Source organism: Megalobrama amblycephala, linkage group LG11 (assembly GCF_018812025.1).
Source record: "Megalobrama amblycephala isolate DHTTF-2021 linkage group LG11, ASM1881202v1, whole genome shotgun sequence".
Lineage (NCBI taxonomy): Eukaryota > Metazoa > Chordata > Actinopteri > Cypriniformes > Xenocyprididae > Megalobrama > Megalobrama amblycephala.
In genome coordinates this window covers 18,505,096-18,521,369 of record NC_063054.1, presented here as the reverse complement: position 1 = coordinate 18,521,369, position 16,274 = coordinate 18,505,096, and the positions used below count along the sequence as shown (strand labels likewise).

General features: G+C 36.0%; 1 protein-coding gene across 4 annotated transcripts in view; it reads left to right on the top strand.

The window, feature by feature from the left end:
- The window catches only part of btbd7 (BTB (POZ) domain containing 7), a 54,948-nt gene that overhangs the window by 29,394 nt on the left and 9,280 nt on the right, over nt 1-16,274 (top strand). For all 4 annotated transcript variants that reach the window (XM_048206532.1, XM_048206530.1, XM_048206529.1 and 1 more), the window contains 3 exons: nt 11,398-11,606; nt 12,928-13,003; nt 15,195-15,355. In XM_048206532.1, coding sequence (XP_048062489.1) covers nt 11,398-11,606; nt 12,928-13,003; nt 15,195-15,355 — 446 coding nt within the window. The remainder of the gene's footprint in view (nt 1-11,397; nt 11,607-12,927; nt 13,004-15,194; nt 15,356-16,274) is intronic.

The window sequence follows — 16,274 nt, the reverse complement described above, 5'->3', positions numbered from 1 at the left end:
CCCGTTGGTCAGCTGTGGCTTGTAACGGATAGCGATCCGATTCAGTCCTGTCAGCATAGCCTGATGATGAGCTCAGGATGGCTTGTTTTCTTCCAGAACATGCTGCACCACTTGCTACGTCAACTCTAGATTTTTTTTTTTTCCCAGCAACATGAAACATATGGCAATTAAATACCAATTGCTTGTGCAACCCTGACTTTGATTTGATTTGACTTAATTTTTTACAAACTTATCTGATTATTGTTAGAGATTTTCAACACAAAATTTTATGAGGCCACATTGCTGATGTTATTGTATTTGCTTGTTTTGTAAGGACAAGTCAGTCCTCGGTCATTCAAAGAAAGCCCAAGATGCAGTACTCGGCACTGAACACAAGCAATCATTGAGGTCGTTTCAGTGCATGTGTGTTGATAGCCTCCGGTGGGAGACAAAGGTGGCGATGACCTCTAGGAAATGGAGGCACAGCAGTCATTTAACACCCAGTCAGCACCCGACCGGTGGATGGTACATGGCAAAGATAATTAATGTGCTGACCAGGCAGACGCACATTGATAAAAAGCCACCCATTGCTCTGTAACTGACTCTGCAGAGAAAATCACTCTTGTTCACACTAACTGCAGGAAATCAGCTCATGCAGCTGTGGATCTTGTTAACCTCTTTGTTAAACCTAAGCTGTTAACATATGGTGGGGATGCACAGATGCCAATAACTGGTATCTGTTGGGAGAAAACTTTTCTAAATGTTTTGTCCTTTCTCGCTTTGTTTGATTCGTTTGATTTAATTGCTGTGAATTGGTTTGTTTGCCTGTTTAACAGGGAAAATAGACACTTTAACAGAAAAACGACTGACAAACTTTCCTTTGAGAATAAGGAAGCATAAAAGAAGAGTGCACAATATGCTCGCTTGTATTGGCCTCTGAAGTGTGCGATTGACTGCCGTATGTTTACCCAGCTTGCATGTGTCAATCAAATAAAGGAGCGGAATCATTTTCATCACAACAAAGAACAAAAGTCATGTGATTGCCCTTGTTCATTGCTCTCGAGATTGACGTAAAGAGAAAATGTGAACAGATAGCGGCAGTGGAAGTAACAAAGTCTTGCACAATGTACAGTTTACCTAAAGTTTTGTTTGCTAAACTAATTAAGCCAGCTCATATCATTATCTTTGGAATCTCTTAGAAATACATTGTAGAAAAGAGTAAATAATGTATTTTATTTTATGATACCATGGTGATCAGCTGTAGTTCACCTATACCTGTAATTAAGGTTGTTACGATACCAACATTTGAGTACCATTACCAATACCAGTAAAGTGTTGCGGTAATCGGTACCAGAGCAAAAACTGTTGAATTAAGAACTTAAAAAAAAAAATGTTGTCCTGTTTTGTCTCGTCCATTGTTTATCACTGTCAATCATTGCAGTTTCTAATTCAGTGCAGATTTTAAATACAGTTGTCAATCCAGAAACTTTGCAGTGTAGCAGCATGAAAAACTAAATTTGTATTCAGATTGAAAGCAAGAGAAGAGCTCTCCCTTTATAATCACTAAGTCTGTCAATCTCTTAAGTCCAAGTTTACAATGCTCAACGCTTTTAAAAAAACTTGCTGTAAAAAAAAGCCTTTGATGCGCAAAAGAACGAATGAAACCGCTTGAAATCAGTGTTTTTCATCGGGTACTGAATATACCTGGTACTACCAATGGTACTTCAGTATACGTTAATCCAGTATTCAGTGTCACATGATCCTTCAGAAATCATTCTAAAACACTTGAACAGATTTGGTGTTCAAGAAACATTTATTATTATATTATTATTTTCATTGTTGAAAACAGTTTCATATTTTTTTGGAAACAGTAATACTTTTTTTTTTTTTTTTTTTTTTTAGGATTCTTGGGTGAATAGAAAATTGAAAAGAATGGCATTTATTTGAAATCAAATTATTTTGTAACAAATGGTTTATGCTGCCACGTTTGATCAATTTAACGCATCCTTGCTGGATAAAAGTATAAACATTTTTTTTTTTGGAAAAAAAAAATTGTACTGACCTCGACTTTTTTTTTTTTTTTTTGTGCTTTTGACTTTATTGTTTTATGGTGCTTCAAAAATGATATTGTATTCCCTCCAAAAGATAACCAGTCTGTTTTCAGGTGTGTAAATCAAGAAAAGTTTGACCAACCAAAAAACCAAAGTTGTCCGCACACTGAAAGACATGCAGTTAGACCAAGGCAAGGGCCTATCACAAAAATTACATTAATTAAACATCTATAAGGTGAGAAAGGCTTCTAGGTAAAAAAAAAAAAAGGTGAAAAAGGCTTAATTTCTCCATTTGAACTGACTTCAGGGTGAGTAATTCATTTTTTTTTTTTAAGAATTTTAATTGAACAGAATATTTTAAGTGAACGATTCCTGTAATGCAACATTCATTTATGGTAAGTTGGAAAAAATGGGCCACTCAGAAATGGCCATGGTTGTGGTGTCACAAGCATGTGCAAATTAACATATTAGGCCCACATTTACCTTATTCAGTAACTTGGCACTTGGCCCAACCTAATGAATGACATTGGCTAACCTCAGAGTATGTTCACAATCATAACCAAGATCATTTACATATAGAAGTCTTAAAGTGCATTAGCAAATTAAACGGCCTGTTTAAATCTAAGGGTCAGAGAGAGGGTAGTAATTGCTCCTGTAAAATTAAATGATGGCTTTTTGGTGCAGGAAACCCAGCTAATTTTTAGAAGTGGACCTCAGGGTGAAAAATTAGCATCTAATAAGTAACTTACAGTATAGAAAGTAGTGGTACAGGTATCCGACTTTAGCACATGAGACCATTCTCAAACAATGTGATTGAAATAGGCCGGCTTGAAGTTTTGGTGAGGGTTTGTGCCGCGAATGAACTGATAGGCCGAGTGACACAGGGCTGAGCGTGACACTGCACCTGTGACGATAACATTCACTGACAGCGTGGCTTGCCATAGGTCTGTTCTGTAGTGCAAATGAAATGGTGCATCGATGGGCCTAGAGGGAGGGAGCTACAGAGAGCTGTGCACATTTCTTACACTTCTCAGCACCTTTAAAAAATGCATTGCTTCTCATTTAAGAAAGAGACATCTGGGGATATGGGGAAGAGAGAAATTATTCACAAACTGAAAACCTTTTGTGTGTTCCAGTATGTGTTCATTTGTATTTTTCATTCTTTGTTCCGCTTGCAGTTTTGTGTCACTGTTCATTAAGTTGAATGGTATAAAAAGGATGCTTTGATATTTCATCATTATCCAACAATGAAAATTGGGCAGCAGGAGCATTTCAAAAATCCATAAAGCAAGGTCTTTGTGACCTTGTTTTTTTTTTTTTTCTTTTTAAAGCTTTTCAGACACTCAATTCATACTCCTAATTTAATCAAACCATCTAAACAATTTATTTTTTATTTATTTATTTATTTATTTATTTTTGTCTGTTTCCAGAGTGTAAATGGTGATCGCATATTGTGATTGTCTGCTAATGAGCTAAAAAGACGACATATCAACTGTTTATTAAGGTTGTTCTGCATTCTGATAATCTTGCATACTTTATATGCAGAAATCAGATTTATTGGATTTAAAGGCATTTCATTTCTTGGGATGCACTGATATTAAATTCTGGATACCTATAAGCTCATCTTTCCCCCCTCCCCCTTGGGTTAGCTATTAAATAAAATTCTGTCTGGTATCACAACATTATAATGTACAGCATGAAAATGGATATTATTTTGAGATTTGCTAAAAAGTTACATTTAACTGCGTTATGAAATTTGTAGAATTTTTAAAGAACAACTTTAAGTGAGGGTTAGATGATGACAAAGGTAATCAAAATGTAAAAAATAATCAAATGAGCATGTACGATTTAAAGGGTTAGTTCACCCAAAAATGAAAATTATGTCATTAAGGACTCACCCTCATGTCGTTCCATACCCGTTAGACATCTTCGGAACACAGTTTAAGATATTTTAGATTTAGTCCGAGAGCTTTCTGTCCCTCCATTGAAAATGTATGTACGGTAGACTGTCCATGTCCAGAAAGGTAATAAAAACATCATCAAAGTAGTCCATGTGACATCAGTGGGTTAGTTAGAAGTTTTTGAAGCATCGAAAATACATTTTGGTCCAAAAATAACAAAAACTACGACTTTATTCAGCATTGTCTTCTCTTCCGGGTCTGTTGTCAATCCGGGTTCACGACTCCGCAGTGACGCTGCTGACGTGATATCCGGTGCGCCCGAGCTTCGTTTACAGTCTGAGGGAGACGCACGCTGTATTCAAGATATTCTACATTGTTTGTATTTTGGTATTGCTATATTTGTATTGTTTGTATTTTTTTTAAAATGGTGCGTAAGTGTGCATGCCGATTTCCTAGTCGCCAAAAACAACGACGTAAAAGTGCATTACCAACGCCGACAGATGAAAGGATTCAATGGAATCAATTCAATGGAATCAATTCAATGGAAAGGGTTCCGGAAGAGAATACAATGCTGAATAAAGTCGTAGTTTTTGTTATTTTTGGACCAAAATGTATTTTCGATGCTTCAAAAACCTCTAACTAACCCACTGATGTCATATGGACTACTTTGATGATGTTTTTATTACCTTTCTGGACATGGACAGTCTACCGTACATACATTTTCAATGGAGGGACAGAAAGTTCTTGGACTAAATCTTCGTAACACAGTTTAAGATATTGTAGATGAACGGAGGTCTTACGGGTGTGGAACGACATGAGGGTGAGTCCTTAATGACATAATTTTCATTTTTGGGTGAACTAACCCTTTGATAAACAATATTGACTAATACAGATAAATGAAATAAATCTTCACATTTTGTTCTGATTTAAGGGCAGGGAATAACAGCAATCTATTGGGTAACAAACACTGTCACCTCAATGCCTCTGTTCCTAGAGAGAACAGGTCTAATATTGATATCTTTGGAGAGAGAGTCCTTTTGAAACAACAAAGCTTTGATGCTTGTGCGAGTGGTTCAGTCAGATGTCCTTTAGAGTGTGTTTCAAACTCAATACAGAAACCCTTCCTGCCCCCAAGGCACTATTCTGATTAGTATTAACACAGATTGCTGGTGGTGTTTCCATTAAGCCTATGAGAGACTGTCAGCTCTGTAATGATTCTGTCTGTTATAGCTTGTCTGAAAGGTCATGGAGAATTTTAACCCAACACCTCTCTGGGGCTCCTTCACTCTCCGCTTCTCATTTTCATCTCTGTATCTTTCAGCAATTTCCATCTTTCACATTCAGTCATACAGACCGGGCTAATTTTCTACTATCTCTGTCCTTTTTGACATTACCCTCCTAATCTTTACTCCTTCTCCCATTTTTCTTCCTCTCAGCATGCTGCAGTTTCTCTCACTGACTTGCTCACTCTACCTCTCCTCCTCCTCTCTGTCTATTAGCCTGTCTACCCCTTATATCAAGCTCTGGGGCTCTGGCTAGTTAATTGGGGTACTGCACTTGTTCAAGGCTAATAGATACCCTAATGATTAGTCCTTCTCTGTCTCTGCTCCCTTCCTGTGTTGATGTGTTCCTCCAATATCAGGTGTACTCAGCTGTAAAATGAGCTCAAGACTACCGTTAGGTTTTTCACATGACATGGCCTTGTTAGCTTTGAGTCCTTGACAAAATGCGTTTCTTCAGGGGAAACTATTTAATGTATACTGAATCTGTTATAAAATGTTGCCCTGCATGTGGTTTAGTTTTAAATTAGTTTTTTTATGAGTTTCTGCTGAAATGAGTTTTAAATGACTCTTTAGTTAGCAGTTCCACATGACTGAAATCAGACGCCCTTCCTCATGCATGCACCTCATCCTCATTTCTCATTTCTTTATAGGCAACAACTCTGTGCAGCATAAATAGTGCTCTGGATGCTCTCTATTGACTCCAGTAGAATTTGGTTGTAGCATGTTGTTAAGCTAACAATGATTAGCTTTGTATGGAAAAGTACACTACCATTCTCGTTTGGGGTTTGTAAGATTTTAACTTTTAATGTTTGCGAAGGAAGTCTCTAATGCTCACCAAGGCTGCATTTATTTGATCAAAAATACAGTAAAACAGTAATATTATGAAATATTACTATCATTTAATATAAGTTTCCTATTTGAATATATTTTAAAATGTAGTTTACACTGTAAAAAAAAAAATCCTCGTAAAATTTACGGTAAAAAAAATGACAGCTGTGGTTGCCAGAACTTTACCGTAAAAAAAATACGTTAGCAACATTTTAGGTTTTATGGGACAGCACTTTACTGTCTATTTTACAGTTCAAAACCATATAATTTAAAGGTTTATATTGTAATAATTACAATATAATATTATATTGTAATAATTACGGTTCATAACTGTTTTTCATACTGTAAAAAATCCATTAAATTTACAGTAAAAAAAAAAAAAAAGTATTTCATTAACTAATGTTAATTTACCAACCTACTGAAATACAAATCTGTTTTATGCCTTTTGTAATACACTGACAACCACCAAACAATGGTGATGAGTGGATAAAAATGCAATAAACATTAATTTAACAAGACTAGGTGTAACATAAAACCCTAATGTACATAACTGACTAGACTAAGAAACTAAGTTATTTCAAAGAAAATACTTCAAATGTTATGTCACACAGTGAATTGTGGAATGTGAAATGTCAATTTACGTTTTTTCACTGTAAATTATACAATGACCTGTTATTTTTCATTTTCAAAAACTGTGAATTTAATGGTATTTTACCGTAAATTACCGTTTACCGTTAGATCTATTAGTTATTTACCATATATAGTACGGAAACTTTTTGTAAAGCAATTAACTGTTTTTCACCATAGCATTTTTACAGTCTTTTACTGTAAAAATCACGGTCATTGGACATTGTAGCAAAGCATAATTTTCAGCATCATTACTCCATTTTTCAGTGTCACATAATCCTTCAGAAATTATTTTACATTGTAATATGCTGATTTGGTGCTCAAGAAACATTTCTTGTTGTTTTCATTTTTGAAAACATGCCTAATGTTTTTGTGAAGACTGATACATTTTTTTTTTCAGGATTCTTGGATGAATAGAAAATTCAAAATAGAATTTATTTGAAAACAAATTCTTTTGTATCACTGTAAATGGTTTATACTGTCACCTTTGATCAGTACAATGCAACTTTGCCTGATAGAAGTATTAATTTATTTAGAAAAAATCATATTTGCCTCAACTATACTTTTATTGTCCTTTTATGGCTTTTTGTGTTTTATGGTGCTTTCCAAGAAACATTTCACTTTTTTCCCAAAGTTCAACAGAACAGCATTCATTTGAATTTAGAAATCATTCGTCACTTTTGATCATTTTAATGTATCCTTGCTAAATAAGTGTTAAATTCTTAAAAAAAAAAAAAAAAAATATATATATATATATATATATATATATATATATATATATAATATATATATATATATATATATATATATATATATATATATATATATACTGTCCCAAACTTTTGAACTGTAGTGTCAATGTAGTAAGAGTAGTATGCAATTTCAGTTTTTTGTATTAAATAGTACAGAGTAATTAATTAATTTGCTTACCTTTTGGAATGATCTTTGCATCAGGAGTGTGCCAGTGATGTCTCAAAATGCTGCCTCCATAGGGAGCACTCTATGTTCTGAAACTGCAAAAGTGGGAATAAGATCAAACCACTAATAAGGACGCCATGGTAACACCTAAAAAAGTACGTCTGTGCTTTTCAGTCAAACGATCAGGAGCAAGAAGCACTTTTGTGTTGTGTTATTTGTGTAGACCCGATCCCACCCTGTAGGAGTTCTTGTGTTTCTTAATAAACCCTTATTTAAATCAATTTAAATTTTTAGCAGTTTAGTGTAAATGCAGATTTTGTGCTGTTAATTTGAACGGATGTTTTCATTCCCAATGTGAATCTGCTCTTAAGCAAGCATTGAGAGTCTGTTTGAAAAAAACAACACTGTTTATCTGCATTTACCATGTTTATAGATATGGAAAGGAGATGCAGAGTCCACAAAATAACATTTGAAGTACGGATGAAATCTGCAGCATTTGCTCTGGACTCTTCAAATCTTCTGCACTTGGCTTCCAAGTGCTTTTGAGTGGAAAACACTGCATGTTGTTTTTGCTAAGTCTTCCTGCCATGTATTGCTATTGTTTTGCAGACTTTTGTTTCTGCTCTCTATTTAGGACACTCATCTCATGTGAGTAATTATTAACTCCTTGGTGAAAGTTCTGCAATCATTCTTGTTGTTTGAATTTGACTCACACCTAATCATTAACTTTCATTAACTCGCATTGATTTGTTGCTCTGTGTTCATGCCCAACGTGAACAATCTACACATTGATTACAAAGTCAATAAAGAAGTATGAGATTTTTGGATGCTGGGTGACACTCTCCCTAGAGGCTAATATGATACTGTTTTCGGAAAATGACAAATTTATGGCTCTGCGTGCAGAGATTATAATTAACTGGGACGGGTTTATGAGGGAATACTATGCACTGCTTTGCTGCTGCATGCTAAATGGTTTCTAGTCATGCAGTGGAACAGATGCAGTGCTACTCTTAATCTTTCCTCTGCTCCAGGCTGGAGACATGTGAGCCACCATCCTCAGGCTATATGGTGCCCATCACAAAAGAGAAGACATTGACATTACATCTCAGACTTAAACAATACACCTTAGCACTTTGCAGGTAATAAAAGATATATATATATATATATAGGCTATTTAGTTGTACTGGATATCACTATGGTTATGATTCGTCCATAGTTAGTGGCACGAGGCTGCAGGTAATCATGGCTAATATATAGTAGAGTGGCACATTTAGGAGTGATTATTGATTTTTGAGAGTGTTGCAAATGGAGTAAATTATATACTATAATTTATGTACCAATGTCCAGCTGAGACTAGTGGGGGTTAATCTTAACCTTACAAACTGCCCACATTCTGTTAACTGAACCTCTGATGCATACGGTATGGCACACAAAACCTAAGGCAAAAGTCATAACCTATTTGGCTGACTTCTACAGGTTTTCTGTGCGCCTAGTTCACAGCATAGGAACTTTAAGGCATAAAGTGTTTTGTTTGAGGCATTTAATTGAATTTAAAATAGATGTTTGCACCAATGGGATACGGGAAAAGTGTTATTTTCTGAGCTTGTCCAAGAAACCTTTGGATTCCCAAGTGATCCCATTTTGCACATCGATCTGTTATTGTAGCAACATGTACCTATCCCTAAACAGGACATTGAACAGATGACCTCTTCCTGAATTAGTGGGTGTTCCTTGGCCAATTGACTGTTCGCAAAGACCTGTTTAGTTTACTGTTGCTATGTCTGACAGGCCATGCCGCTCTCAAGCCACGCGTTCTCACGCAGTGAAAAATATATTTTTTTGAGCAAAGTGGACATTGACAATGCGTCAACAGACAAGACAGAGCAGGTTACTTTTGCTATGAAACAATGTTTATAGCATTAAATAAACATGAATGAACATCAGAAGAAATGTTGTTTTTACCATGGAAAGATGTCAGTATACACCATTTTTCAAGTTCAAGTCCACCGACGTTAATCTACTAACTCCCCTGACTGCTTTGTCGAACAAAACGGCAGATTCTGCGTTATGATTGGTTAAATCGCCTGTCAGTCAAACTCCTGGCAAAGGGTCATTTGCAATGACTATAGAGCTAACACCTCATGTCGTTAGGCAAAGGTCTGGCTACGCAAGACTAAGTGTGGGTGGGTGTACAAAAGACATTTCAAAATGTTTAAAAAAAAAAAACACTCCTACATAATTTTATGGTGACTGACCATATATTTGGAGACAAAAAGTCCAAGTTGTGGTTTTCAACAGGTCAGGTGTTATGGCATAAAAGACTACAAATGCTTGTTGTCTTCCTAATCATATTTATTCTTCAAGGTCACCCTTATGAGTGTTAGCTTGGAGAGTCTTGAAAAAAGCTTATTTACTTACAAAATATGTTGTTCGAAAACGTAATACTGTCTCCAGAGCGGTGAGAGAGGCATCTGTTCTGACGCAGGCTGCCATCCAGTTGAATATTTAATGGTACTGATCAGCACAGTGTGCCTGAATACTTAAAGGAGTAGTTCACCCAGTAATGAAATTGTTGTCATTTACTCACCCTCATTCCATCACCATGTTATTTATTTTTTTATGTTTATATTTTTCTGTGTAGATTGAAGTGAATTATTAGGCAGAATGTTTGAGCTGCTCTTTTCCATACAATTAAAGATGGATAATGATTTATACTTCTAAACTGCAAATGTGATGAGTAACAGACTGAAATGCAAGTTATTCACTGACAAGCTTCCCTTTCACCAAAGCGTTCAGAAGTTTGGGGTTGGAATGTTTTTGCTCACCAAGGCTACATTTATTTGATCAAAAAAAAAAAAAAGTAAAAACTATCATTTGTGTAATATTATTACAATTTAAAATAACTTTTTCCTGTTTTCCATATTAGAAATCATTCTAATATGCTGATTTGGTGCTTAAGAAAATTTCATCTTATCAATGTTGAAAACAGTATAGTTTATATTTTACAGTACAGTAATATTTCTGTTGAAACCATGATACTTTTTTTTCCCCCCAGGATTCTTTGATAAATAGCAAGTTCTTTGAAATAGTCTTTACTGTTATTTTTTTGATTAATGTGTTGCATCAGGTACAATACAATAAATCTTTACAATTTTGAACACAAACTATTGTTGGAACTGAATTTCTCATAATTCCTGTTAGAAAGGGAAAACCAAGCTTGCTTTCTAGAGCTTGGATCGCATTGGAGTTGAAATTCTCCACTGCTCCTGGGCTCTTTGTATCAAGCACAGGAAGAAAAAAAAAACAGTGGCATTTACTGATTAAACTGCACTGAATGCCTCTCCTTTGACATTCGTTCTTTGATGGCTGGAAAAGCTGACCGAAAGAATTGAATGGAAGAGACAAAACAGATCAAATCAGTAATTCAAGGCACAGTTTGAAGCAGCATAAAGGAGTGTTTTCATTGTGAATAATTGGGTAAATTATTCATAGGTTCTCACAGTGACATTTAAATGCATACATTTTCATTAATATTTTAAACATATCTGCATATTGTGATTCCTGGTGTATTTATGGACTCCGTTTTACCTTTTTGCAGTGTTATATTAGTCACAGTGATGAGAATCTTTTCAGCAATAGATAAATCAGTGTAGAGGGCAGATACAGGTAATGCCCTGTTCTAAGAGCATCTCGACCACCCACGTTTCTTGATTTAAAATCTACGTTTGGACACAGATTTGTATGTTTTAAGAGCAGCTGAAGCTGTTTATGCCTAAATAAAATGTGACATCATTGTTTATTCATCCTTAGGCTGTGAAGACATTGTGGCAGACAGCATCTCACTGGACTCTGTGGTGGCCATCCTGAAGTGGAGCTCACAGCCCTACGGCTCCAAATGGGTTCATCGGCAGGCCATGCACTTCCTGTGCGAGGAGTTCAGCCAGATCATGACCTCCGACGTCCTCTATGAGCTAAGCAAGGAGCACCTTCTGGCGGCCATTCAGTCGGATTATCTGCAGGTGATGACCGAACACCAATTCACCCCGAGTTCTTTTCAGATTTCCCAGAGCAAGATTGTTCAGTTCATGTTTTTCCAATTTAGCAGAGCTCATTGTGTTTCAAATAATCGATCTTTTCTAGATAAGTGAAAAATTACATTTTGTTAACTGAAATGTGAAGAATAAGGGGTTGTTCACACAGGACATATTATTGGATCCTCAGACTTGCTTTTGCTCAAAACTGGTGCTTTTCTTGTTAAAAAGGGGTTCCCTGGGAAAAATTGGAATTAGGAATTGTTGGTCCGATTTTAATCGATTTTTAAATAACATTTTCTAGCTTAATCTTTCAAATAAATTCATTATAAGGTCTCTTACATGTCATTTTTGTGCTTTTTTACGACAACATCAAGCTTATTTTCTCTCTGGAAACATACAGGGGTGATTCAGGGTAACTGCATCATATTGCACTATTGAGAAATTTGTGTTTATTTCAGTCCACAAATCATTGCAGGGCTTAAAGCCTATCTATTTCAGACAGCAGAGCGTTAGTATCAGTCTGTTTATCGATCACTGTTGATCAGGGCTCCCTTCTCTTAAAGGTCACCTGCTTTTGTTTTTAGACAAGTGAGTCATCTGTATCAGATGACCCCCTTACGTCTCCTCCGTGAGCTTATATAGAGAGCTGTAACCCCATCTGGGATTTGGCCCGGCACACAGAAGTCTGTTAGCGCCTTCACACTCCTGTGTGCTAGATCTTCAATGTTTACAAGTCTTTGCTAACTCTACCCCGGGTCAAACCTGTTGAAATAATCTAATCCCTCTAGTGACTGAGAATTTGTAAACAAACATGAACATAGACTAGTGTCTATGACCCTGGGTCATGTCCCAATCCTGTCCCCTCTTTCTTTCTCTTTCCCCCAAATTTCCTGTCTGCACTTTCCTGTACTGTAAAAAGGCAAAAAGCCAAAAAAATAAATCAAATTTAAGAAAGTGTAAAGACCCTGATATTAAAAAAATGTAATTTAGTTTGATGGTTAATCTATGTCCATTAAACCTGGATCTGCTTCTGACGTTGAATGAAATGAGATTTTGGCTGTGCAATATTCCTAGTAAGAGATAAGATAGTAGCAAAATCATTTTGCTCAGATTTCACCTGGCACCTGCAGGACCTGCTGCTATGAAATACATTGGTTTTATACATCCTGTCTTTCCTTTCGAGATTGTTCTGTTGTATTAAATGTGCCATCTTTAAACTTGCTTACACCGGTTTCCTTCAGCCTTGCAGCACTGGCTAAATTCAGTAACAAACTTGTACTGTACTGTTCTTCTCCCCTCTTCACAGGCCAGTGAACAGGACATCCTCAAGTATGTTGTGAAGTGGGGCGAACACCAGCTCATCAAGAGGATGGCCGATAGAGGTATCACACACAGGCATTGATATGTCACTAGATACACATTAAAGAAATAGTTTCCCAAACCTCGGCTCAAACCTTGTATGTTTTTCCCTCAAGTTTTTATACACTACTGTTCAAAAGTTTGGGGTCAGTAAGATTTTTTTTTAAATGTCTTTGAAATCTCTTATGCTCATCAAGGCTGCATTTATTTGATCCAAAATACAGTAAAAAATTTGAAATATTCTGTTTTCTATTTTAGTATATTTTCAAATATAATATATTCCTGTGATTGCAAAGCTGAATTTTCAACAGCTAATTACTGCAGTCTTCAGTGTCACATGATCCTTCTGAAATCATTCTAATATGCTGATTTGGTCCTCAAGAAACATTTCTTATTATCAAAACTTAATTTTAATATGTTTGTAGAAACCATGATACCTGTTTTTTCAGATCCTTTGAATAGAAAGTTTGAAAGAACAGCATATATTTGAAAAAAGTGACTGCAGAGACATTTATGTTACAGAAGATTTCTTTTCTTTTGTAAAATTGTCTTTACTGTCACTTTTGATCAATTGCATTTGATCTTGCTGAATAGAAGTATTCATTTCTCCAAAAAAAATCTGTCCCCAAACTTTTGAATGCTGCTGTATATTTCATTACAAGAATTATTGCATAACTCATTCCATGTGTTCATAGTGACTATGTCTGTCAAACTGTTAAAAAGAAAAAATATCACATAGGGGTGTAATGGTACACAAAACTTATGGTTCGGTACGTACCTTAGTATTGAAATCACAGTTCGGTACCGCAGGGGGAGAAACCCAAATATAAAACTGCTTTTTTTTTAATTATTATTAAACAGTAGTTTACTGAACAAATTGTGTCTCTGTCTTTAAATGAATTCAATTATAATTAAAGGTTTCTTAAGGATAAAAAAATTATCTCTGCTAATTCTGTAAACTATATAGGGAGTCCTTACTTGCACATTACTATAATATTAAAGGTTAACAACAGAGCCCACACTATTAGCCTAAATTCAGTTGCTATTTATTTTTAGATATAATAATCAACATTCATAACAAATTGTATGCAAACATGTAAACTGCACATAAGCAATTTTGCATTAACCTCTAAATCTAATTATAAAATTATGTTTTTACTCCAATTCGTTATTGAAATATAATCATTTACACAGTGGCTGTCATTTTCATGACAGATTTATTTAAATATACATTAAATAATAAAGACATCACTAACAGATTAAGTAAAATATAATAAATATATATGCTAATATAGTACATAAATTTAGCAAAAGAGTTCATTTCTCTAGCAAACTAACAAGCTGTGGACACTGAATGACACGTTCAGTACGCCATGAGAGTACCATGGTACGTACTGTGGGTGGTGTATTGTGGTTTTTCAGTTCGGTTTGAATATTGTTACACCCCTAGTCCATACAGGTTTGGAATGAAAGTAATGTTCAGGCAAAAATATAAATCCTGACTATTCCTTTAAACCCTATCTACTCCATACATACACACACTTTTCTCTATGGCGAACTATTTTCTGTGCTGCTGAATTTGTCCCTGTTTTTACCTCTTGCCATAGCTGGTGGTCTGAACTATGCCAGTCTAATGATTTATTCCCCAATCCTCCTAATGTCTAGTAATGACTCTAACTGGCTCAGCACTGCGAAATCAGGCCAAGTGCTCTGCAATACAGAAGCATAGCTTATGGCTGGCAGCTCCCGACCTGGGTCTGCAATTGCTCTGTGTACCCAACAAAATCAAATATACCCAGACTAACACTGTCTTAAATGTTTATAGCTGGTGCCAAACCACAAACATGATCTTTGATTGCTTTTCCTCCAGAGCACATTCTAAAGAGAAACAGCAATGCAACGATACACCTTCATTTTGTCATTAACCATCTTATACATGATCCTAATTTGCTGTCTTGAGGTGTAGATAGTAATTCAGGGTCCATTGCAGTGCAGCATCCCTGGAACAGTGGAGCTTAAATTCCTCGCTCAAGGGCACAGCAGCAGTCAGTTGAGCTGCATAGTGATACCGCTAATCCTCTGGAAACACACACCCTCCCACCCATCTTTGTCTAATCTATATTGTGGGCTAGAAGAGTTGGGCCACCATTTCTTCCAACTTAAATACTTGTATGTGACTGTATATGAAACTGTGTGTTTTTGTGTGTTCCCCAGAGCCTAACCTGTTAAGTGGTACTGCACATAGTGTGAATAAACGTGGTGTGAAAAGAAGGGATCTGGACCTGGAAGAGCTTAAAGAGATTCTCTCTCCGCTGCTGCCTTTCGTCCGAACTGAGCACATATTACCCACGAACAGTGAGGTTCTCTCTGACACTGTAAGTGTGTTTGTGTGTCTTCTGTTTATGTCTTTGGTTTGTACAGCTTAAACAGGTGCATTAAAGGGTTAGTTCACCCAAAAATTAAAATTCTGTTATCATTTACTCACCCTCATGTTGTTCTAAACCAGTAAGACCTTCGTTCGTCTTTGGAACATGAATGAAGATATTTTTAATGAAATTTGAACGATTTCTGTCCCTCCATTGACCGCTGCAGTACCACTTTGACGCTTCAAAAAGTTCATAGATCGTTCAAGAGATCGTAAAAACTAATCCATATGAATTGAGCGGTTTAATCCAAATTTGAATTCTGACGAGACGTGCCCACTTTATATGATGAACAGATTGAATTTATGCTTTTATTCATATGTAAACATTGATCAACGAATATAAACAGAAGCTGAACCGAACCTGCTTGACACACAAGAGCAACCCTTTTGCGGAAGCTCAAACGTGCTGCATAACACTCGAGATCAAACCTCATGCTTGAGTTTCCATTTTCCACAACTGATGTGAGCATTGACGATTGTTTACCAGAATCAGAATGAGCTTTATTCGCCAGGTGTGCACAAACACACAAGGAATTTGTTGTTTTCTTCAGGAGCTCTTGGTACATACATATACACATACATATGACATGAGAACAGAAAGAACATTTATATATTTATATGTGAATAAAAGCCTAAATGAAATCTGTTCAGCATATAAAGCGACCGTATCCTGTTCCGAAGATGAACGAAAGTGTTACAGGTTTTGGAACCACATGAGGGTGAACTAACCCTTTAAGGGGCAGTCACACTAAATTTTACACACACAAAATTGCTTTTTAGCTCCATGCAGCTTCTCTTAATTGAAATTTACAGTACCATTCAAAAGTTTGGGGGAAACCACCCATCATCCTCCATGTCTTAGATTCTAT